The sequence below is a fragment of the Quercus suber genome, unplaced genomic scaffold (assembly GCF_002906115.3).
Source record: "Quercus suber isolate HL8 unplaced genomic scaffold, Cork oak 2.0 scaffold_506, whole genome shotgun sequence".
NCBI classification, from domain to species: Eukaryota; Viridiplantae; Streptophyta; class Magnoliopsida; order Fagales; family Fagaceae; genus Quercus; species Quercus suber.
The window spans coordinates 238614-263592 of NW_027069955.1; the positions used below are offsets into that span (position 1 = coordinate 238614).

At 35.7% G+C, this 24979-nt stretch overlaps 3 protein-coding genes across 3 annotated transcripts; all 3 read right to left on the reverse strand.

The window, feature by feature from the left end:
* Window positions 1-5565: 5565 nt before the first annotated feature.
* On the reverse strand, window positions 5566-15730 carry LOC112006920 (probable WRKY transcription factor 3). The gene is made up of 3 exons (XM_065763415.1): window positions 14895-15730; window positions 14696-14787; window positions 5566-7054 (listed from the first exon to the last, which is right to left on the reverse strand). Exons 1-3 carry the CDS (start codon window positions 15683-15685, stop codon window positions 6657-6659), a joined length of 1281 nt encoding a protein of 426 aa, XP_065619487.1. The 5' UTR covers window positions 15686-15730; the 3' UTR covers window positions 5566-6656.
* Window positions 15731-17939: 2209 nt separating this feature from the next.
* On the reverse strand, window positions 17940-18524 carry LOC112006921 (hsp70-Hsp90 organizing protein 2-like). The gene has a single exon (XM_024039239.1). It carries the CDS (start codon window positions 18522-18524, stop codon window positions 17940-17942), a length of 585 nt encoding a protein of 194 aa, XP_023895007.1.
* A 952-nt stretch (window positions 18525-19476) lies between these two features.
* LOC112006922 (disease resistance protein At4g27190) lies at window positions 19477-21180 on the reverse strand. The gene has a single exon (XM_024039240.2). The coding sequence runs from the start codon at window positions 21178-21180 to the stop codon at window positions 19477-19479; it is 1704 nt and encodes a 567-aa protein (XP_023895008.2).
* Between the last annotated feature and the right edge of the window lie 3799 nt (window positions 21181-24979).

Genomic DNA, 24979 nt, shown 5'->3' on the forward strand with positions numbered 1-24979 from the left:
ACCTAGTGTTAAGTTGCTTGTTTTACAATTGCATGAGTCTACAATTGGTTTATGCCACTTGAGTCACAATATATCTAACAAATGTAATTGGCTCCAGATCTCGGCCCCTAATCCCTTGAATTAGTGACATGTGTTGTGCTTCGCATAGGAGCACTCAAATTTTTTTTTTTTTTAGTTATATCATTCTTGTAATCGACTAGAATCTCCACAAATCTTTCAAAATCCATAGGATAAACAAGTCCCCAAAATTCAAAGAATTTCCTAAATCCATGGAATTGAATGAAGTCTCCACCATTCCTTCTATCACAAACGACATTTCATTTCTAAAGTTTGGATATTTTCAACAGGTAAAATCTTCCCAAGTACAACATTTTTTTTTTTCCTGAAATTTTGGTTGTTTCAACACATTAAATCGTCCCTAGAACAACTTTCCACTTCCAAAATCTAGGCTGTTTCAACACGGAAAATCACCACCGCACACTCTTGATGCGATGATCACTCCACAAGTATAAATGCTTGTGAAGTATGGGGGGCAAAGGCCGGGGTTCAAGTCTCCAGAGGGAGCTTCACACACATATATACTTAGATTAGGTTAGAGTAGAATTCTATCTTGTAAAAAAAAAAAAAAAACACACACACACACACACAAGGAAAATCTTTCCTAACAGGAAATTTCGAATCACATCCTCCTCCGTGGTTATTATTTACTCCAAATAACACCCCTCACAATTATAATTCACCTCAATTACACCCGTTGTAGTAATAATGTACTTGGGATTAAACCCTTCATGGTTATATTGTTGGGATTTGTTCCATAAAATCTAATTTGTATGATTATTTTATTAATAAAAATATTTAATTTAATGAGATTGTATGAACATTGGTCATTATGCATTCATTTGAAAATAGTGCAATGGTTACATTATATGCGATTTAGGGACATTGACAAAATTAATATATAGAAGATTTAAATTGCAATTCCTTATGTTTCATAAACTTTTGAGGGATTGTATTCAATGTAGGTAGGGTCTCAACGCCTAATTTACTCCAAGAGTATAAGCATAGCAAACAGAAAGTGATCCAAGGATGCCTTAGCTTAAAATCACTATCATTTTATTTCATATTATATACTTTATATACTATATATAATAGCAGAAACTGAGAAAAAATTAACTCCTACAATGTCTCATGTGATGCTACCTAGGAACAAAAAACACTTAAAATTTTGTCACATCAGCGATAGACCTGTTGGTTTGGTCCACCTTCTTCCCATTTTTAAGGACCAGTGTATCAGTCTAAAGACCCCACTTCAATCCCAATCAACCTGATATAAAGAAAAAACAAAAAACAAAAACTTCCATTGTCATATATCCATAGTTTGTAATCAAGAAAAAAGATGAGTTAGTTAGAATGGGGTTGTGTTCTTACCTCCTTTGTTGTTTTTGTTGAACCACCGCATGTGGTGGGTAGATTATTGGCCTAATACATTTTGTAACAAACTTGTTAACCACTAATCTAAGTTCTAATCCTTTCCTACCCAAAAAAAAAAAAACTCTTCATCTTAGTTACACTAAAATGAAGATTAGACTTCACAAAAAGGCCTACCTCCTCCCAACGTCTACCGCCCCTCTAGAACTGCTACTGGCTGGTTTTTTGCTTTTCAATTTGTGCATTAAATATGATTATGTTTAATTTTATGATTTGGCTGGATTGTTTTTTATTTGGCTTTTTGGGTTATATTTCTATTTAAGGTATTTGAGTTAGTTAGTTTGTTTATTTGTTTGTTTGTTTTTTTTTTCTTTTCTAAATTGATGTGTGGGTATCTATTTAAGGTGTCCGATTAAAACATAGACGAATGGAATCAAAGTCTTAAGTGAGTTCCAGTCTCTTTTGGATACTTCGAAGATCAAAATAGAGCAATAGATTATTGTTGAAAAAATATATAAGCAACACAAATAGGGTACGGATAAAAAATGTTATTTGGCTTTTTCCTTATCGAGGTCTTTTAGAAGCAGTAACGTGGATCTCTTTGGGAGATGCTTTTCAGTTTCTTCAATGTATTATTCTTTTGAAGAATCAGGTATTAAATTCAAATAACGAGTATGACATTTTAATATTCTATTAAATTCATTTATTTTTCCAATTAATTACACACGGTACAATCTTAGGTATCATACAAAAATGAAAAATGTCTCCTCAAATGTGGCATCAGGATTATGTAAGCAGGATGTGTATTCTGTTCATGATATGTTTTGATCAGATTATATTCAAATCATGCACTACAACTGTGTATTATCCATACTCTTAAGAGAATTGACTTTATATACCTTCTGTGCCTCCTTTGCTCTAATGGATGTGGTTTAGTATGGTGTGACTAGACTCTAGAGTTATGATTTGAGTCTCATTTGAGACTAATTACAACATGCTACCAACCCCATCTGGATAATATTGTAATGTTTTATGTAAGTTTTTTTTTTTTTTAGAGATAATTATAACATGCTACTAACCCCACAGTTCGAACCTTTTCCCCTCTAAACCCCCAAGCATTTTGTACATTGGGAGATGCCAATTCAGATACAAGGCCTTTGGAGAATGTTGTACATATGTAAAGTTGTGATTTATTCTATGACAATTGTAATTGCTTTATTTTGTTCCTTGTATTTTGTGGGATTTTATTGTATTAGATTTAGTATTAAGTTGGTAAAGAATCAAGCATGTATTGGATGAACAAGTGGATTTCGTGAGTACCTCGCGAGAAGCTATCCCATGAAAGAGCCATGTGAGTTGAAGAGTCGTGCCAGACTGTCAATTTTGCGAGTGTCTTGCAACAAGGGCCAACCCGTGATATACCCGCGAAACTCTCTGCCTAGAGGATTTTAAGTATGACTTTCTTACCCTTCACTCATTCTATATATACCCTCATTACCCACAAATGTATGAGAGGCTATTTAGAGAGAAAAACCCTAGATAGATTTTCTACAACACAACACATCCATCTTTTAGAGAGAAAGCTACTCATCTTTAGTGAAAAATCATTCTATCCTCTTCTCCTTCCTCTCCCATTGTCATTCCTTGAGAGGAGATTTGTACCCAAACACAATTCACATCTTCTTAAAGTGTAAAAAATGTTTTGGAGTTTAAGAAGTTTTTGGGATTTTCCAAAAGAAGCCGGTGAGGCTTGGCGGATGCAATCAGGCGTATTGCGGGATTCAGATAGCTAGAGAAGACATGACTCTGAGAAGTCCGTTGGTAGCAGGAGTTTGGAAGGCTCAAGTACATTAGGTAGACTAGGTTTGGAGGGTTTTTTGTTATTCTTGTACTCCAACTTTATTCTCTAGTGGATCGATTTCAACTTGGGAGGCTGTGGGGAGGTTTTTCATCAGGTTCTTCAGTTTCCTCTTAAATAACACGACTTGATGTTATCTTGTGTTTGCTTCTCTCTTCCCTTACTCTTGTGTTTTACTTTTATTGTTTTATTGTTCATGTGTATGCACTAGAGTAGATCCGGTGATTGCGCTTCATTTACTCTTGTTCCACACTTAGATGTGTTAGAGTAAAAGCAATTTAACCGTAATTTTTAATTGGGAGTCTGAACAAGCTCTTATGTTTTCACACAAATCTAAACTTTCAACATATATTATAGCATAATTGTTATAGAACTTTGTTAGTAATGAGTTTATCTTAAGAAGAAAAAAAAATAAAAATACCTGCGTGGGTTTTGGCAGCTTGATGGTAGTGAGAGGCCAGCATGACAATAGTGACAACCCCTTAGATTCCTCTCTTTCTATCTCTTACAAATGCTTTGTCAATCTTAGGTCTTTTATTTTGGTAATAGTGAATCAGTGCGTTTCATTTAACAATCTACAACATTTTTGTGCCTCACTATCTCTCCCTAGTCCTTTATCTGGTTAGTTATATTAGTCCTTAATATATATATATATATATATTTGCTTTTGTTTTTAATACAATAATATATATATATATATATATATATATTTTTTTTTTCTTTTTTGCTTTTGTTTTTAATACTAAAATGGTGGGTATGCTAAAAGATATGAAGAAGAGAGAAAAGTGTGGTGTAAGCTCAGACAATTAATGAAATAATAATAAAAATATGTTAATGTAATCTTTTGGGTAACAATAAAAAAAAAAAAAACTTAATGAAAAGAGGTAAAAAGAAAGGATAAATGCAAAATTACAGCACCACATGGCAGAACCTCATACACTCCCACATGAGATCTCCGTTATATATATATATATATAAGAAAAATGTAATGTGTAGTTATGATTTATTGATTATTATATAAGAGAGATATTTTGTAAATAATGTAATGTATAGTTAGAATTTATTTCTAGTACTCCTTACAAATGATTCGTTCTCTATACGTCTTGAATAACCGAAAAAGGAAGTAGATAGAAGTAAATCAATCACTTATATATTATACAAGGGTACCACATTTTAACAACATAAGAAAAATGGAATTATATCAAGAATTTACCAACATTATGCTAAGAATTTGACAATATTGTATAGTTTTATAAATAGAATCAGACTCAGACACTTATCCAATCCCGTAAAACCCTTCAAACTAGCAAAAAAGATTGGGAATCGGTCTCTTTTCCAGTTATTTGACCATTTTAGTTTTTAAAACCATGCATAATTGTCAATGAAGCATTTCCTCTTTTCTACACAAATCTCTCCTCTCATAGCATCTCCAAAGTGGACCAAATGTACTGAATTGGATTGAATGGACTGAATGAATCAAAAGAAAAATGCTATGTTAATATATAGCTCAATAGGAGCGTAATAAGTATTTATTAAAAAAAAAAAAAATTCTATGTTAGCTTTTAGATATTAATTATATAAATATAGATGTAGCGTATAAAATATGACAATATATAGAAGTCAAAGACAAAACAAAATAAAATCAGCTAATGGCAAATAAACTTTTTCTAACAGTAACAATTAGTTAAGAACAGGGATGTTTAACTAAGCATGAGAACTTTTGAGGGAGAAATTAGGATTTTTAGAAATAATAAGCATCAAAGTGTGTTTCACTAATTATGATTTGCGTTTGGAAGACTAAGCATATACTCTAGGTGATTCTTTTAATTTCTTTTACTTTTTGTTAAAAATAATAATTTGAGGTGAACTCAAAAATAGTATTCGCATGGTGAGTAGTGAGTAGTGACTATACTAAGGTCAAGCTTCCTATGGCATTGGTATGCGTATTACGCTGAAAACCTTAAGATCTATATATATGCCAGTTTCTTAAGAAACTAGCATATATATATGCGGAGCTCATAAGATAGTTTTCGTTGAAAGGCCTAGTGACATCTAAGAAACTAACATCCGTGGTCCATGTAACAAACAGAGCCGTTTATCATCCATAAAATCAATTGATGGGAAAAGTTTAATAATGTTAGGTGATTACTTTAGTATATACAATAGTTTGGGCTATGCAACCAGGATAGAATTCTGGTTTCCAAATTAAAAAGCGCACAATCACAGATAGACAACCATCACAAAAGGACTATATTAGTCTAGAGCTTTATAATATGCACTTTGTAAGAAACCAGGAACGAATTTCCCACATTTTCATGAACTTGGATTTCGTTAGCATTTTGTGTTCCGAGGATCTTAAACCTGAACGAACGGTATACATTTTTTTTCACAAATAACATTAGAAAGACACATCGGGCTAGAGGGACTATATTTAATGTAAATAGGATCTCATCGCCATAGCAGCTACAAGAGTATAAACATATATAGCAAACAGAAAGTGGTCCAAGGATGCCTCAGCTTGCAATTATATATACACCATAATTGACATTGAATTAATGAGCTTGCGCAAGCTAATTTTGACCAGGGAATATTTCAAGTACTCAGCAATCCTGTATGTCAATTGGAACAAAAATTTCTTCCAAATAACTTGGACAACTGCTGCTCCACTCCAATGCTTCCCACCAACTCCTCTCACCCTTTATCTTCTTCAAATCTTGACTAGAGATTTCATCAATTAATGGATTCTTAAGATTTGGGCAATTATAAAAGCTCAACCATTCTAACTTTGGTGCAATTTGTAAACCATTAGAGATGCTAATTAATCCAGGCATGTAATGAAGTGTAATCTTCTTCAAATTTGGGAGAAAATAAGAGCTTCTATGCTCAGCAGAGATTTCGCAGCTTACTATGCTTTTGATGGAGGGGCAATCTTCAACTTTAATGTCTTCTAAGTTAAATAGGTTAGCAAGCAACCCTTGTGTGAAAATAGTGGTCAACTGAGGACATGTGCGCAATGTCAGGGACTTGAGAAGGAATAAAGAATTTTTCTGTACAGACCCCTCCCATATGCTTCTTAAACTCTTCATATAATATATATACAGGTATTCAAGTGATCCAAGAACGATTTTTTCAGCATCATATGACTCAGATTCTATTTCACTGATACCATCTTCCCCGTAAGCATCTTGTGCATCTATAATCACCTGAACCTCATTACATTCCCCCACGACACAACATTTTAGTTGCTTCATATTTCTAGTCCCAAAATCAGATAGCTTCTTAACAGTTACATGCCTGTCTAAGAAAAATGCGGTCACATGTTGGAGTACATTCTTAGTATCCCTAGGGACACCCACACCATTTATGTATCTCAAGCATCTCTCCCAATCAAGTAAATCTCTTTGGCGTTCTTCCAATCATCATCCTTTGGTGGCTTAGTTAATCCTAAACCACCCTGCATGAGAAATAATCCACATTGCTCACTGGCTTCAGGTTCCATCTCAATGTCTACAATCTGAGATTCCAACTGCCCATTAGATTTAAGGATCTTAACTGCTCCATCATCAAACACCACTCCTTGAGTACTTAATGGTTGTGGTTGCATTTCCTCAACCTTTATACGCTCTGGTTGTCTTTCTTGTGAAGCTAAATTCTCAATTTCTCCAATTTCAATTTTCTTTTGTTCACTTGAAATAGTCATCTTAACTGGTTCAACGTTAAACACCATACCATGAGGCTCTGATGCTATTTGTTTTTCACCGTTTTTATCTGCCAAAAAAAAAAAATTCAAGAAAATTTATACTTCCTATACAGAAATGATCCCCCCAAAAAAAAGGAAAAGAAAAGATTGAGAAGATATATATTGAACAAGCACATGTGAGATTTACCAAGTATCCCTAAATTAATTGAGTAAGTTTTCCATCCATTTTAAAATTATAAAGAAATAAGATAATAGAAATTCAAAAAAAAAAAAAAAAATTCTTGAAAGAAAAAGAGCAATGACCAAAGGACACATAAAATTCTAATTTTAAAAGAAAACAAACTCAACGCAATGGAAAATACCAAGTGATGATAATAAACTGCACCCGCATAAGAGCACCCACAGTAGATGTGGGATATGTGCCAAATGCTAAATATTTGGCACATATCTCACACCAACCACAAAAAAGAGCTCCCCATCAGATATTGCAAATGTGGTAAAATTATACCATTTATGTCCATACCGTTGCAAATTTGCAACGGTACGGACATATGTGGTAAACCAAAAAGTATTATTTTATTTGACTTTTCTCTCTCCTCTCATTTCTTTATTTGATTTTCTCTCTCCCTTCTCAGAATTTGTCTCTCTCTCTTCCTCCCAAGTTCCCAACCTATTCTTCCTCTTCTCACAATCGGACGCGAGCAAGAAGAAGGTGGCCCAAAAGAAGGCGGCGGCGGCGGCCAATCATCGTCATCCTCCACAACCACCACCTCAGCCAACCACAAGCACCACCGCAGCAACAAAACCCAAATCCAAAAACACCCAACAAACCCACCACGACACCACCATATCTTAACCCACAACCATCGGAATCCACCACTCCATTGGAACCCACTACTCCATCGGAATCCACAACCACCCCCACTGCAAATTAAACTCAACCCACAGATCCATTACTTGAGACCACAACCACAAACCAAAACCGTAACCCACTGTAGACCCACGCTCTATGGAGACCATCGCTGACCATCGCCAATCATCGTGGAGACCATCGCCGACCATCGCCAACCATCGCCTTGAAGAATGTCGCTACGGCGTTAGGCTCGGTGGAGATGGGTTTAGCCGGTGTTCCCTCTCCTCTCTGTCCGCCTTTCACTCTGCCTCTCTCTGGTTGTGGGTTTTTTTTTTTTTTTTTGCTGCAATTTGGGTTGATCTGATATTGGTAATTGTGGTTGTTGGTTTGCAGTAGAGGTGTTATTGTAGCAGTGGATATTGGTGGCTGGTGATTGTGCCGTTGATGGTGTGGCTGTTGTTGATGATAACGTGAATGAGATAATATATTATTTTAATAGGAAGTAAATATTATTTTAATGTATAGAACTGAGGGATAAAACATCTAATAAATGGGATGTTGTAAAATGATGTGGTAAAATAATAAAGTAGGTGTTTGATGTTGTAAAATGGCATAATTTTTGGAACATCTGCTACGGATGCTCTAATGCTTATCAGTTAATCTTTCACAAAGCCAGTTCCAACCCCAAAAATAGGATATCTAAGGTCAAAGATTGGATTGGGCACAGTTCGTTTTGTAGAGGGAGGGGAGAATATTATTAATTGAACAAACAAAGTTTCTCTCCAAACTAGTTTGATGAGAAACTCTTCAAACTTCTCATATATTTCCTTTTTGGGTGTGAATTTTGAAAATCTAACCTTTGAATTTCATGTTCCTTATGTCCTTAACATGCATATCAAATTTTATTTAAATCGGATGTTATTTATTATTTGATCAATTAACTTATTTTTTATATATAACTTTAGATTACAAAAACTTGATATTATAACATTTATTTGATGATATAGCAATTGATCTTTGATTTTCTTGAAATTTTGTACGCATTAAGGATGTAATAAGAACATGCAATTTAATGGTTAGATTTTCAAAATTCACACTCAATATAAAGATATATGATGAGTTTGTAGGATTTCTCTCCAAACGAGTTTGGAGAGAAACTTTTTTCTAGCTGAACCAACCATAGTAGTCTGGAAAAACTCCCAAACTGTAGCCAAACAACCAGCCAACAACCGGCAGGCAGCAGGTCGTTGAAGTTAATAGCGGGATTCAACTCAGTGGTCTGACCTGAAGTTAATAGCGAGATTCAACTCAGTGGTCTGACCCATTGTAAATAACCCTCCTCCCCCCCCCCACCCCAAAAAAAAACATTTTCTATTATGGCCAACAACAAAAATAAAAAATAAAAAATACATTCTCTATTAAAAAAAAAAAATAGTATTGTTTTAAAGAAGTAATTGGTATTTCTTGTCAAAGAAAAAATGTTGTATATTTTGTCCACCAATGAATAATTCATGAAGCCTAATATGTTGACAGTAACGCAAAAGTTTGTCGCTTTCCTAAAATGTTTTCATTGTTTTTGTGTGTTTGGTGCAGGTGAATCCTGGTTTTCCCAAAAATATTTTAGGTTGAGTGGGAAAACACAATTGAGAAAGGCCTAAAATGTTTTAGGCCTGGCCTTAACACATAAAACATTTATAGAGTATGAGAAGTATGAGAAGTACCGGTGATTTTTACAGGTGCCGGAGGTGAAAGAGTATGAGAAGTACCTTGGCTTGCCGGCGGTGGTTGGAAGGAATAGAAAAGCAAGTCAAAATTTCATCAAAGAAAGAGTGTGGAGCAAATTTCAAGGGTGGAAGGAAAAACTATTGTCCCAAGCGAGTAGAGAGATTTTTCTCAAAGCAGTGGTGCAAGCGATTCCTACATTCACAATGGGTTGCTTCAAATTACTGGTGGGTCTTTGTCATGAAATTGAGGCATTAATCCGGAAATTCTTTTGGGGACAAAAGGGTGAGCAACGGAAAATTCATTGGAAAAAATGGGAGGTTCTTTGCCAGCCTAAATTAGAAGGAGGGTTAGGCTTCAAAGACTTGGAAAAATTCAATGATGCAATGTTGGCAAAACAAGTGTGGAGACTATTGAAGGACCAATCCTCTCTTTTTTATTGGGTCTTTAAAGTGAAGTATTTTCCCAAGGGGTCCATTTTTGAAGCCTTAGCAGCCACAGGTTCTTATGCTTGGCAGAGTATCCTTAAGTCAAGAAATGTGATTTTGATGGGTATGAGATGGAGAATAGGAGATGGGAAGAGTATAGATATATATGGAGAAAATTGGCTGCCAGGGAAAGGGTCTGCTAGGATTGTTTCTCCACAGGTAGTGGCATTAAAAGGATCTCAGGTTGCTGCCCTCATAAATCCAAACACTCGGTCTTGGAATATTAATTTGCTCAACTAGCATTTTTTGAGTTTTGAGGTTACTAGAATAAAAGCAATTCCACTGAGCTGGACTGAATAGAAAGATCGCCTCATTCGGCCCGACAGTCACGATGGGGAGTATTCGGTTAAGTTGGGGTATCAAATGTTATGTAAGGAAGCAAACTCCAATGCTGTATCAAGCTCGGACTCATTGCATAGATCAGCTTTCTGGAAATGCCTTTGGAAGCTTCACGTTCCTAACAAAATCAAGTTTTTTCTTTGTAGAGTCTGCTCTAATGTGCTGCCCACAAAGGATAATTTGAAGAAAAGAAAAATTCTTGAGGATGCGAGGTGTAATGCCTGCCTTCTGGATCAGGAAACAACGTTCCATGCGTTGTGGAGTTGCGAGACACTCAAAGAAATTTGGAAACCCTATTTCAGCTAGGTCCAAACAGAGGTTCCTCGTCTTCAGGACATGCAAGAACTAATAAACCTGGTCGGACAGAGGGCAAAGAGACTGGAGCTGTTTGGGGTGGTGGCTTGGTTTACCTAGACTTAAAGAAACAAGCTAAGGCTAAATGAGAAAGGGGTGCTGAGAGATAAGCTTTTTGAAATAGCTAGAAGTTACCTCTCGGATTTTCAATCAAAAATCCAAGTGACCAAGGTGCAGCAACGAAAGGAAAATACAAAATGGATACCTCCAGGGGATGGAATGTATAAAGCAAATTATGATGGTGCTGTGTTCGCCGAGTCAGAGGAAGTAGGGATAGGGGTTATAGTTAGAGATGGTAAGGGGGATGTGATTGCTACCTTAGCTGAAAAAATACCTGACCCGGGTTCAGTGGAGGTGCTGGAAGCATTAGCTATAAGAAGAGCAGCAAAATTTGTTGTGGGATTGGGCTTATCGGTTGCTGAATTTGAAGGAGATTCTGAGGTAGTTTGGAGGGCTTTGAAGGCAGTGGACGGGGCTTATTCAGCCATGAGGGTGATTATCAAAGACACAATGTCTATAGTAGGTTCGCTTAGAACCTTTTCTTTCTCTCATACTAGGCGGCAGGGTACTTGTGCAGCCCATGCTTTAGCTAAGAGAGCAATTGTTTCTTTTCCTTTATTAGTCTAGATGGAGCATGATCCAATAGATATTAGTCATGTTGTTATTTCTGATTTTCCAGCATTATAATAATAATACTCTGTTTTGACTCTCAAAAAAAAAAAAAAAAAAACATTTTCAGAGAGCACAACAGAACACCCTCCAACTCCTGAGTAAGTAGCCAACTCCCACCCCCAAGCTAATCACTCCAAACCACAAGAGAAACCATTGCACGAGCCCACCAACAAAGCTCTTCCAACACAACAGATTAGACCAGCAATCCACCAGTTTTAGCCAAGATAACCCACAGTGAACATTTTTTTGTAATTATTTTTGCTATTTTTCATTCCCAATCCATTGACCACCCCCATCCCCTACAACAACCAACCCACCCTGCCCCACTATCGCTGCCAACCCACACGACCTCTCTCTCTCTCTCAAAATCTCAATTTAATTCCTACTTTTGTAATATTTTTGTGTATTTTTTCGTGGCATGCTTATTGGCATAATTTATGTGAGTTATATGTAATTATGAAGAATTTATGTGATTTTTATCGATCCCTATGGCGAAATTTGTGATATCAAAGTGGATGCTTTTGTTGTGATTGATACTTGGTTGAGATTGTTGAGCACCTAGTATGGATGTTTTTTAGTGGTAGGCAGATTTTAGATTTAGTACTCATTGCTAATGAGTGGCTAGATAGAAAATTGAAGAGCTGTATCCCGGATGTGGCCTACAAGCTGGACATAGAAAAAGCTTATGATCATGTGAATTGAGATTCTTTGTTTAATCTTTTGAGCAGAATGGGTTTGGGGGATAGATGGAGGAGGTGGATTAGGCCCTGTGTCACCACTGTTCATTTCTCAACATTGGTTAATGGCTCCCCCTGCTGGGTTTAAGCACACGGGGTTTGAAACGAGAAGATCTTTTGTCACCTCTTTTGTTTCATCTGATCATGGAGGTTTTGCCCAAGATATTGAAGAAAATTGAGGAGAGCGGTTTAATACATGGATTTCATGTGAGGCTTAATAACACAGATAGAGAGTGTATCTCACATCTTTTTGCTAATTACACTATCTTATTTTGCAATGCTTCTAGGGAATGATTGTTTTACATCAGGATGACTCTTATATGTTTCCAAGCAATTACTGGATTGAAGGTTAATGTGGGGAAAATTAAAATTGTCCCTATTAGGAAGGTGAGTAACCTGGATGATTAAGCTAGTATACTTCAGTGCAAGGTGGGTAGTTTGCCAATGAAATATTTCAGAATGTCTTTGGGTACACTGTTTAAAGGTAACTTCTATTTGGAATCCCATTTTGGATTAGATGGAAAAGAAACTTTCTAGTTGGTAGCGACTCTACTTATCAAAGGGAGGTAGACTCACTTTATTGAAAAGCACTCTGTCAAGCCTTCCAACATAATATTTTTCTTTGTTTACCATCCCTAAATTTGTGGCTGACAGATTGGAAAGAATTTAAAGAAATTTCTTCTAGGGGGCATCAGAGGAAGGCTTCAAATACCTCTTGGTGGCAAGGGACAAGGTTTTTTCTCACATTGAGGTAAGCATTGCTAGGGAAATGATTATGGAGGTTTGGGCATGAAGTTTCCTTCCTGGGCATGAGGATAAATTGCTTAGCCTATCAGGGGTGTAAAAGTAAAAGTAAAACTCCTAAATTACTTGGTAACTAGTCCCGGCAGGTGGAGTTAGTTGCCTATAGAAGTTTGATTATCAGTGAGAATTTTTGTCCAGTATGCTATGTGACATGCAACTAATCTAAGTGAACTTCTCCTACATCATAAGAAAAAAGTTTCTCATTTATGAAGACGGGTTATTCCACCAAATATGGGGATAGAGGGAGGAGGAGTACTAAAGTTAGTTAGGGGGCTCATGGGTGTGGTTTATGGTGTAGTATACGAGTACGTTGGGATAGTTTTTCTGAACATTTGGCTTTCGAAGCTAGAGAGGGTAATCATATTATTATTTGGCATGATTGGTGGTCTAGGGACACTTCTCTTAAGACTCTTTACCTTGATCTTTTTGAGTGTTAATGTTATAAGGAAGCTTTTATCTCTAATGTTTTGGACCACTAGGTAGATGGGAATAATAGGACTTGGAACTTGAGAATTCACAGAGATTTTTATGATTGAGAAGTCGAGGTGATTTTCTCTTTTCTTGATCATATTTACTCTTGGGTTCCAAATGGTGAGTGAAGTGATAGCCAACATGATGCGTTGGTGCCTCAAAGGGAGTGGCAAGTTTGAGACTTGGTTTTCTTATCAAGAGATTTGAGGTGCTACTAATTCTCCATTTCCATGTAAGTGTATTTGGAAAGTTAAGGTTCCTAAAAGGGTAGCTTTCTTTATGTGGACAGCAGCTTTATGTTGGATCCTTTCTTTGGATAATCTTATGAGGAGAGGATTGCCACAAGTGAATTGGTGTTGTATGTGTTAAAGTATTGGGAAATCAGTGGATCATCTCTTACTTCTTCATTGTGATGTTTCCCATACTCTGTTGGTGGACGTGTTTAAGATATTTGGGACTCATTGAGTCATGACAGACTTTATATTGAGTTAATTGTTTTGTTGGAGGAATTGGCTTGAGAAGCAAGGCTCATATGTTTAGAACATGATTCCAGGTTGTTTGATGTGGATTGTATGGAAGGAGTGGAATCTTCATTTGTTTGAGGACATCGAAAACTCATTGCATTAACTCAAATATTTGTGCCAGAACTGTCTTTGATTGGTCCAGGTATTGGGGTTCCTCAGATTGTTCATCCATTCTTGATTTCCTAGCTTCTCTTACACCAATAATTTGATTGTTTGAATTTATGTATTCCTTGTTCCTTTGTATTCATCATCGTAAACTCAAAGTTTATATTTTTATTGACCAATAAAAATGCACTGGTTACCTATCAAAAAAAAAAAAAAAAACTCTTTAACTTTAATAGACAGCCTCATTGACGTGTTTAACCATATTTTAGGATTGTAAGCTTCAGTCCCTTTAATATATATTAAATTAAAAAAAAAATTGGAGACAAATTATAAATAAAATCATTTTTAAAAGTTGATTGCAAATCAGATCAGACAATAAAAATAAAAAGCTCGCCACACTTCAAATTATATAAACCCTAAAGCTTCATCTTAGAGGTAATTTATTTATACAAGAAGCCATTTAACTGGGGTCAAAGTTGATGCAACTCTGTCACTCAATTTAATGATTTTAATTTTCTTGTCAGAAAAATGGTGATTTATTCTTAGAATCCAATTGCACCACGCAATCATGGGAACAAAACACACACACACACAAAAGAGAAAGAAAAAGAAAAAGAAAAGAAACAGATGGAGTTACCACCTTGATGAGGATTGCCTTTGCCCACCATGATTTTTGGTTCTGCCACGGTCTTGTGTGACAAAGGGACCTCAGATGTCCCAGCATTTTTCATCCTGCACTCCAAGGGAAAAATATATATATATATATATATATTTCAAAAATCACAAAAAACCAAAAAGGGTAAAAGGATGAATATGTACAAAAATAGGTTGGAACATGCCTTCTCTTTGGATTTGGCCCATTCCCCTCTTCTATTGTTTCTGCATCACCTACCCCCTCACTGTCTCTTGATCCTGTTATTTGAGTGAGTGCTGTTTGAGTAGATTCTTGATCCCTCTCAGGAACTGTATAAGCTGGTACCACTTGACTTGACTTGTTCCAATTTCCAGCCTGGCTTTGCAAACCCAGATCTGGCTTAGCTTGAGAATTTATATTTTCACTGAGATCGCTACCTTCTTTTGCTCGCTTAATACTGGGTTGAGGCTTTGGATGATTATGAGTGCCTTTGTAGACAATTTCAATTTTATGTCCTGCATGAGAACACTCAACCTTTTTTTTGGCAAGACAATTCGGATATGTACATTTGTAGTAGCTTCGTGGATATTCACTGCGTTTAACTTTCTTCTTCCCATATATACGCCACTTGTAGCCATCTTCCTCCTCACAGTCACTTTTTGTTTCCAATTGACTTTGAATGTTCATATTTTCGGCCAGATATTGCAAATCACTACTTTCTTTTGCAAGCTTATTAGGCATCTCATGATTATGTTTGCCTTCGTACTTAATTTTAGGTATTTCTCCGGCAGGAGATTGCTCAACCCATTTTCTGACATTACAACCCACACATGTACATTTGTAGTAGCTTCGTGGATATTCATTGCCCTTGACCAGCTTCTGCCCATATTTACGCCATCTGTACCCATCATCGGAATTGAAAGGATTAGCAACAACAACGGTAGGCTCACTATCCTGGTATTTCTTATTAGAATGAGATGCCTTTGATGATTCCATCCTGGAAAGTCTTTGATAATTGATGCCAGTGTTGGGACTGATTAGCTCTGAAATTTTTTTTTTTGTTAGGATAAATTACACTGTTCGATCCTAATCTTTTACTCTAATTACAATGTCCTCCATGCTTTCGAGATTCATTAATGACCCCCCAATTTTATAACGTTGCTGCAATGTCCTGCTGTCTGTGTTGGTGTTATATTAACAAAAAAATAACACGTGCATCACACTTGACATGTGACCCCACTTAACCAGCTGAGTCACAAATTTCCACGTCAATTCGTAAACTGTAAACATTTTGCAATAAAATTGATAGCAGTTTTTGATGCAGGAGCATCTAAGCTTTTTTGAAGTTTTTGTAATAGGTTGCTTAATTTCCTTTTTTTAACTAGTTAGTTGTTAAGTCTTTTGTAACAGCACAAGATTCATAGCTCTTTTTTAACCACTTAGTGAGGCTATTGATTAAACAATTAGAAGGCATTACCATGGGCCAATCAGATGAGAACAGTCAAAGTTTGTTTATACTTTGGCCTCCCAGATTAAAATTTTGGTTCCGTCCCTACACATAAGACAAATAAAACAATAGGTTTAGTGTTCTAGGGAGGGAATACCTTTCTTATGTTCCTCATCAGAAGATTTTGGATCAAAGGATTCTAGTAGTAGCTCTAGATCCCTCTTTGCTTTTATAGCATCATCTAGCTCCTTCAATGTGTCATCGTTGTGATGCTCTGTAAGAGCTTTTTGGAAAATCTCAATAACAGGTTCATAGTCCTTAGAGCATTTTGCCATTTTCCTCAGGGCAGTTCCCTTCCTAGTCAAAGCTATTGCTATCATCTCAGAGTCTGATCTCAGCTTTCTTCCACTTTCAACAGCCTTATCACAATCTTTAATACATTCCACATACTGAACTAACAATAATATTAGTAGTTGGATCAGAGCGTGTTAAAAATAAATAAATGACAATATCAGACAGTTTAATACATCCAATATTCGTATCATATCTTGGCTGTGTGTAAGCATCAAACTATAACAGGAATGGAACTCAGTACACATGTTTCAGAATCAATGCATACATTTCATAGCAACAAGTGTCGCCAGTAACTAGGACCATTTTAGACGGTGGCAAAACATTGTCAAAAAAACAGTTTGATGCTCAAAAAGATGTAAAAAGAATGAACGATCTCCTTCTGATGCTGCTCCATCTATAAGCTAAAACAATGGCACATGGGCCAATTCTATGTGAGCATTCAAAAATTCCAAACACATCACAATTAAAGCCATATTACCTTATTATTAAATGGATTACATGTTTATATACACATCAGTGCTGTCAAGATGATAGGATTTAGGTCATTCGGTGATTCAGCAGGTTTGGCCTGGCTGAAATTAATTTAGGTAGAGTTTTTTTTTTTTTTTTTTTGGGGGGGGCGGGGGGAGGTTGCATCATTTTACTCACTGGTGATTTGTGTCATGAACTCATGTTTGAAGGTGTATTTATCAAGACCAAACCACAGGTAGCTGATGTAAAACCGTCCCAAACCACATGTGAGTGAAGTATACTTTTTTTTCATAGATGACATAGGAGAAATTCACTCATAATAGTTGCACATTGCAGAGCATACTATACAACAATTTACACTGTTAAACAAATTCCTATGGGTAACTAACCCCATCTACTAGAACCAATTACTGGATAATCCAGGAGTTTTTCGTCCTTGACAAAGCAATTTATCCTCATGAGGCACAAGTGAAAGTGAAGTATACTGGTAAATGCAGTTTACCCGGTATTTATCCGGTATGTGTAGGATAGGGTCATTTTGTGAAATGCACTAAAACCCTATGTTAGCCAAAAAAAGAAAAAACAAAGAGTAATGTTACAGACTTAAAATTTTTCATAACAATTGAGTTGAATAATTTTTACTAGTTCACATCTAAATCAAACATCCCTTTATCCTTTGCCGTTCACAACTTGTCACCTTGACATTGGTGAAATATTTTGTGAAATTGTTGAGACTATAAACTTATTAAAAAAAGATAAAAAAGTGATGCAATTTACTCTAATATGATTTGTGCTACTTTTTAAAGCACATTAAACAATTTTAAAATTAAATAATTAAATTCACTATTTTCTAATTGTTCTAGACAACCAATAATTTATCATTGTATTAGCCTCACACTTATAAGGACAGCTTAGCCCATATCATACCTGTCCTATTTTCAAATAAGTGAGGGCTCGATTCAAGAGAAACGAAATGTCCTAATCGTTCAACTCGATCGCCTTCGTATGATGCGCAATCGCCGTATCGAAATCCATTTCCTTATGAGCCAGCGCCTTCCTCTCCGGCTCGGCTCGTGACCGTGAAATTGCGGACTGTACTTTCGCTAAGCCCGCTCTAAGACCTTCGTCATAGGGGTCGCACTTAGGGCCTTTCGTATATGTCTTTATAGCTAGGCCTTTCGTATATGCCGCTGCAGCTTCGTCGAAGTGGCCCAAGCCGAAATGAGCCTCGCCGAGCCGGAAGTAGCCCTTGGGCCAGTCAGGCTTGAGCTGAACGGTTTTCTCGGCGTCGGCCAAGGCCTCGGAGTGCTTACCGAGACGGGCGTAGGTGGCGGATCGGTTTGAGTAGAGGAGGTAGTTGGAGGGACCGACAGACATCGCCTTCGAGAAGTGGCGGACGGCCGAGGAGAAGTCGCCGGCGGAGAAGGCCGCGTAGGCCCGGGCTTTGGCTTGTTCGGCCAAGTCATGAGTTTGCATTTGAGTGCCGAGGAACGAGTGAGGCTCGTTGGCTTTCGCATGAATGCCGTAGGAAGTGACTTCATCGGCAGTGCCTTGACAAGTCATCATCGAGATTTCACAGAGAGAATAAATTGGAGGATTTTTTATTTAATTCTTATTTTGCGCTTTTGATAACGGTTTGATAAACGGCTTGTTTTTGCTTTATGTTATAGACAAGACATAAATTTGGCTCTGAAAACAAAATATCTTAAAAAAAAAAAGAAAAAAAAAAAGAGAGACATAAATTTGGCTAAAAGCAGATATAGAGCTGGTGGATACTGAATAATACATGTGGCAAAATCCCATTAGTGTTTTTTCAAGTGAAGATAAAGAAGTTAACCATCAATGTCCACATGAATTGAATTATCAATAATTATTTTATTTTAAAATGTGTATATTAATAAGAAAAAAAAAAAAAAGATGATCTATAAAATGATACTCCCTCGATCCCAATTTTTTTTGTCCTGTTTAAAAAGTCAAACTTTTTAAGGAAACATCATTTATTGCTTTGTCTACCTTTTAAAAATGTGTAAGTTTTCAAAACTACCATTAAAAAAATTTATTAAAAAATTGAATTAGTAAATTAATAGGAGTATAATAGGAACATTAGTAAATTAATAACTTTTATTTTTAGAAACATGACAATATTTGGGGACATCTTAAAATAGGATAGAGGACAAAAAAAATGGGACAGAGGGAGTATGATATTCAATTTAAATATAAATTTGCTAGTATATATAAAAAAAAATACTAATTGGCCTTTATATTCAATGTAACTAGGGTCTAAACACCATTGCTGCTGCAGCCTACAGGGGTATGAGCAGAGCAAATAGAATGTGGTCCATGGATGTGTCTCAGCGTACATTATATACCATCATTCACATGAAAGTTGAAACCAATGACTTTAAATAAGGAAATGCACAGACTAGTTTTGATTACTGAATATTTCAAGTGCCCAGCAATCTCATATGTCAGTTGGGACAAAAATTTCATCCAAATAACACGGACGACCATTGCTTCACTCCAATGCTTCCCACCAACTCCTCTCACCCTTTATCTTCTTCAAATCTTGACAAGATACTTCATCAACTAATGGATTCTTAAGATTTGGGCAATTATATAAACTCAGAAATTCAAACTGTGGTGCAATGTGTAAACCACTAGAGATGCTAACTAACCCAGGCATGTAATGAAGCAAAATCTTCCTAAGATTTGGGAGAAAATGAGAGGCTCTAAGCTCAGCAAAGTTTCCGCAGCTTACTATGCTTTTGATGGAGGGGCAGTCTTCAACTTTAAGCTCTTCTAAGTTGCATAGGTTATCAAGCAACCCTTGAGTGAAAATAGTGGTCAACATAGGACATGTGCGCAATGTCAAGGACTTTAGAAGAAATGAGGAATTCTGCTGCACTGACCCCTCCCATATGCTTCTTAAACCCTTCATATAATATATATACAGGTATTCAAGTGATCCAAGAACGATTCTTTCAGCATCATATGACTCAGATACTATTTCACTTATACCATCTTCCCCATAAGCATCTGCTGCATCTATAATCACTTGAAGCTCATTACATTCCCCCACGACACAGCATTTTAGTTGCTTCATATTTCTAGTTTCAAAATCGGATAGCTTCTTAATAGTCGCATGCCTGTCCAAGAAAAAAGCGGTCACATGTTGGAGTACATTCTTAATATCCCTATGGACACCCACACCGTTTATGTATTTCAAGCATCTCTCCCATCGTTCCAGCTCAAACTCAGCATCAGAAGGGACTCGAGATATAATGCGCTTGACATGGTGACCGACAGTAAATCTGAAATTAGTAAGTGATGGGCTATTCCACTGGAAGTGACTCAAAAGTTCCACCCTTGGAAAATAGAATTTAAGAGTTTCCAACCTCTTTAAGGTACATACTTCATTAACAATATCTTCCACACATGCATCCCACCGCTCGTCATCTGGATTTACATCAATATTCAGCTCCTCTAACTGAGACAATGCAGAAATTACCCCACAAGGAACCACAGCATTTGATTGCATGGTTCTCCTACCATTACTCGTAAATCCATAAAATGAAACTTCCAAGCATGTCAGATTAGTTAAATTCTTAATCTCCTTAGGCAAATCCATAATGTTTGCCCCTTCAAGATCAAGAACCTCAAGTTGCTTGAGATCTCCAATTTTTGGCAACAAAATCATGAGACGGTGACAATCATTTAGAAACAATCTTTTGAGGCTTACCAATCTGATAAGAGAATCAGGCAGAGACTTGATACCAGTCCTGGATAAGTTTAGGATTTGAAGGGCTGGCAAGAAATTAAAAAATGGCTGAGGAATCATTCTTAATTTGTTGTTTCTTGGAAGGAACAGAGCTGACAGATTGGGGCACCTTGGATTCTCAGGTAAATCAGACAACTCATTGTCCATCAAGTAAATCTCTTTGGCGTTCTTCCAATCCTCATCCTTTGGTGGCTTAGTTAATCCTAAACCACCCTGCATGAGAAATAATCCATGTTGCTCACTTGCTTCTGGTTCCATCTCACTAGATTTAAGGATCTTAATTGCTTCACCATCAAACACCACTCCTTGAGGTTTTAGAGTACTTGATGCTTGCAGTTGCATTTCCTCAACCTGTATACCCTCTAGTTGTCTTAATTGTGAAGAAGCTTTATGCCCAATTTCTTCATTTTCAAATTTCTTTTGTCCACTTGAATTAGTCATCTTAACTTCTTTAACATCAATCACCATACCATGAGGCTCTGACGCTACTTCATCTTCAGTTTTTTCTTCTGCAAAAAAAAAAAAAAAAAAAAAAAATAGGCCTCCAAAGTAAACTTATACACTATTTAGAAATGACCCCAAAAAAATAGGTAAAAAAAAAATATTCGTCAAAGAAGTAATGTTGTATTTTTTGCCTACCAAGGAATAGATTTTGAAACTTTATATACAGACAGTATTTCAAAAAGTTTTTTTTTTTTCGAAAATGCTTTCATTGATTTAGAGTATTAGTGCAGTGTAAAATCTTGGTTAAATTGAAATTTTTTTTTTTTTTTGTATTTCATTCCCAACCCATTGACCCACTCCCATCCCCTACAATGACAACCCAACGCACCCCACTGTTGTTGCCACCCAAAACAATCCATCTCTCTCTCTCTCTCTCTCTTTGGTGCAACCATGGAAGATGGATATTTTACAAATTTGTCTATTGGCTATTCAAGAATTATTTTATGGGGTTCACATGCGAGTCCAATTGAAGTAAAAGTCATGTGGTTTTGAACGTCTAAGTATGAGTCTTTTAGGTTTAAAACAGTTTTGTGCGGCATCCAAACCGTTGGGCCCACTCAGCCCCTAGCCTCCGCTTCGAATGCACAGTAATTGGGCCCAACTCTCATTCGCCCTAAAGCCCAACCCTCACTACCGCAGCCCGGGGGCCCGAGCTTCACTACTAAAGTTATGCTCGGCATATATTTACCGAGCATGTTTGGAAAGGTCACTGAACGGCGCGTCATCTTTGTTTTTCTTAGAGAAGTCCCTTTAAGCGCCGCTGTCGAGCTCTAAACAGAAGTGGGCACCAAGTCCCAAAGCCATCCAAGCCTAGATTCTCACTTATCATCCCCCTGATAGGACCCTCCGTAACACTAAGCGCGCACCGACTCTGCCCAGCTGCCGACGGGGGTGGGAACCAAGTCCCAAAGCCACCCATACCTGACCTCCCACTTATAGAAAACCTTACTGGACCCTCTGTGGCATTGATAACCTACGTCTGAGCTAGGAACTATAAATAGGAGGGGAGGATAAGAGGGAAGGGCTGGTTGAAAAGAGGGTGGAGAAGAGAGGGAGTAGAAAATTCAAATGGGGAGAATATCTTAGGGGAGGAAGAGGAAGTAGTGTGTTGCTGAAGAGGAGAAAAGTGATCTCATTGAGCCTTTAGTTGGAGAACCACCCATAGTAGGAAATTCAGTCCAACAAACAAATAAGTTGAGCCCAAGTGGGGTTGAGCCCATCGGCCTCATTTGCGACCCGCACAAGTTTTTTATTTGGATCTTTATTTCATAAGCTATGGTCAATTTTGTAGTTGGGGTCAAATCTGTAATTTCTGCAATTCTTGCAAATTATGGGTATTTTGGGTAATTTAGTTGAGCCTAGAATCTTCTAGGAGATCCTAAGTATCTTAGGTTTATTTTCTTTAGGCTCAAAGCAAGGCTGTAAATGAATCAAGCTATTCATGAAGAACTTAAGCTCAACTCATAAAAAAACTTGTTTATGTTTGTTTCCTTAGCAAGCAAGCCAAGCTCAACTTCAAGTTTAGGCTCTAAACATAAGGTCCGATTTAACTATAAATAATCATTATATTTTTATATGTATACTTGACTAAAAATATAATTATATAGACTTGAGATTGAAATATATAAGTTTGTAAATAGGTTCATATGATATAAAATAATTATTTGTAGTGCATTGATAATATAAACAGACCATTCGTAGTAAAATTTTATAGATTTGTGATGAGATAAAAATTTTTAATTATGGTTTTACTATATATGGGAAAAGAATAAATTAATCAAAAAATGACCTCATAGGTTCAATTACCAACTTGGCTCGTTTATAGCCATAGGCCCAAGTTAGAATTTTATTAGACTTTATTTTACTAATTAAATTAGTAGTCCTGATAGGAGTCCTAATGCTTTTAGTACAAGAAAGTGTCTTTATATATACTAGTTGCAAACCCACGCGATGCGTGAGAATATACAACTATTTTGTAACGTTGTATAATATATGATTTATTCTATAAAACATACTGGAAATAATATTTCTAAAATTATATTTCATCTCTCCATCTCTACAAATATGTCATTCTATTATTTTGATTTAAAAAAAAAAAAAAAAAATCTTAGGTGCATTTGATTGATATTATTCCATTATTATTATTATTATTATTTGAGATAAAAGATAGAAATACTATTCTTTTTCCAAGTGATCTATATTATTCAAACTTTTGTATAGTGATTAGTGTGTTATGGTTTTTTTCTTCTAAAAACTGAAATTTTTAAGTTCCAAAATTAATTATTTGAATTTTTCATTCTCTTAAGAACATTATCATGATAACCAAACATCATCACAAATTTATAATTGATATTATTCAAATAATTTATAGAGACATTCAAATACATAATCATCTCACTTCTAAAATATCTAAAAATTAACTCAAACTAAAACTATAAGAGGGATAGAGAGTACATGTGATAAATAACTCAAAAAACACACCACGAAAGTGTATCATCCAAAAGTAGAGACACAAAAAAAAAAAAAAAAAAAAACCATCAATCTAAAATAGAGTTGCAAGAAAGAAAGAATGCCATATGAACAGTATCTGTGAACTATACCATACGAGAAGGAGGAGGAAGAAAAGGGGAGAATGAAACCAAATAGGCTGTTATGCCTCTATCCTCAAAACATTCAATAATTTTATTAATCAATTCCATATGTTTTAAATACATTGAGCATAAATCTATATATATCCAAAAGCTGAAGTATAGAGTTTGCTGCGCTCCTGTTGAGCCACATCAGCACCACATTATTAACCTATTTTTAATATTTTCACTTTTTTTTAATTATTTTTCTCCTTATTAATTTTCTACTTTACAATTACACATTCTCCAATATTTATTTACTTTTACCTTTTTAACTCCCCACTATTTTATGCCTTAACCTTAAAATATTTCCATCTCTTTATCTTCCTTTTATTTTGACTCTTCTTCTCCCCATTTTTTAATCATAAAAATTTGATATTTTCTCTACCATTCAATCCATATTTTTCTCACACAAAAAGGCAATCCTTTTTAATTATTTTTCTCCTTATTAATTTGTCACTTTACAATTACACATTCTCCAACATTTACTTATTTTTACCTTTTTATCACCCCACTACTCTATATCTTAACCTTACAATTTCTTTATCATTTCATCTTCCTTTTAATTTGATTCTTCTTCTCCCCATTTTTTTTTTTACTATAAAAAATTGTTATTTTCTCTCCCATTCAATCCATATTTTGCTCACACCAAAAGGTGAATATTCTCTCTCTCTCTCTCTCTCTCTCTCTCTCTCTCTCTCTCTATATATATATATATATATATATTCTTTCTTTGGTTGATGTTTAATTCTTTAGATTGATGAATTTTTATGTTTAACTCTACTTTAGGTTAATAAGAATTGGTTATATTTTAATTTTTTATCTTTTTAATTTTATTTTCTTTGTTTGTTATATGTTATCCTATGAAATTACAGAATGATTTAATATTATTTTATTACATAACCTGACTTGGATAATTTGGTGTTTACAAGTATATATTTTCTTTTGAATATTCTTCTACTCATCTTCTTTTATATAATTTTGTTATTTGTCTCATATTTCTTCTAAAAAAAGGTGACTGTTCTCTCTCTCTCTCTCTCTCTCTCTTACTAATTCTTTCTTTCTTGCAACTCTATTTTAGATTGATGGTTTTTTTTTTTTTTTTTTTT

Bases quoted from the DNA above. Each gene is read 5' to 3' on its own strand.
- LOC112006921 (XM_024039239.1), bottom strand. From the start codon at position 18,524: ATGACTTGTCAAGGCACTGCCGATGAAGTCACTTCCTACGGCATTCAT.
- LOC112006920 (XM_065763415.1), bottom strand. From the start codon at position 15,685: ATGGAATCATCAAAGGCATCTCATTCTAATAAGAAATACCAGGATAGT. The intron at 14,788-14,894 runs GCATGTTCCAAC...CTTGGAGTGCAG, and splicing joins GGGCCAAATCCAAAGAGAAG to GATGAAAAATGCTGGGACAT. The intron at 7,055-14,695 runs GTGGTAACTCCA...TTTTTTTGGCAG, and splicing joins CAAAGGCAATCCTCATCAAG to ATAAAAACGGTGAAAAACAA.
- LOC112006922 (XM_024039240.2), bottom strand. From the start codon at position 21,180: ATGACTAATTCAAGTGGACAAAAGAAATTTGAAAATGAAGAAATTGGG.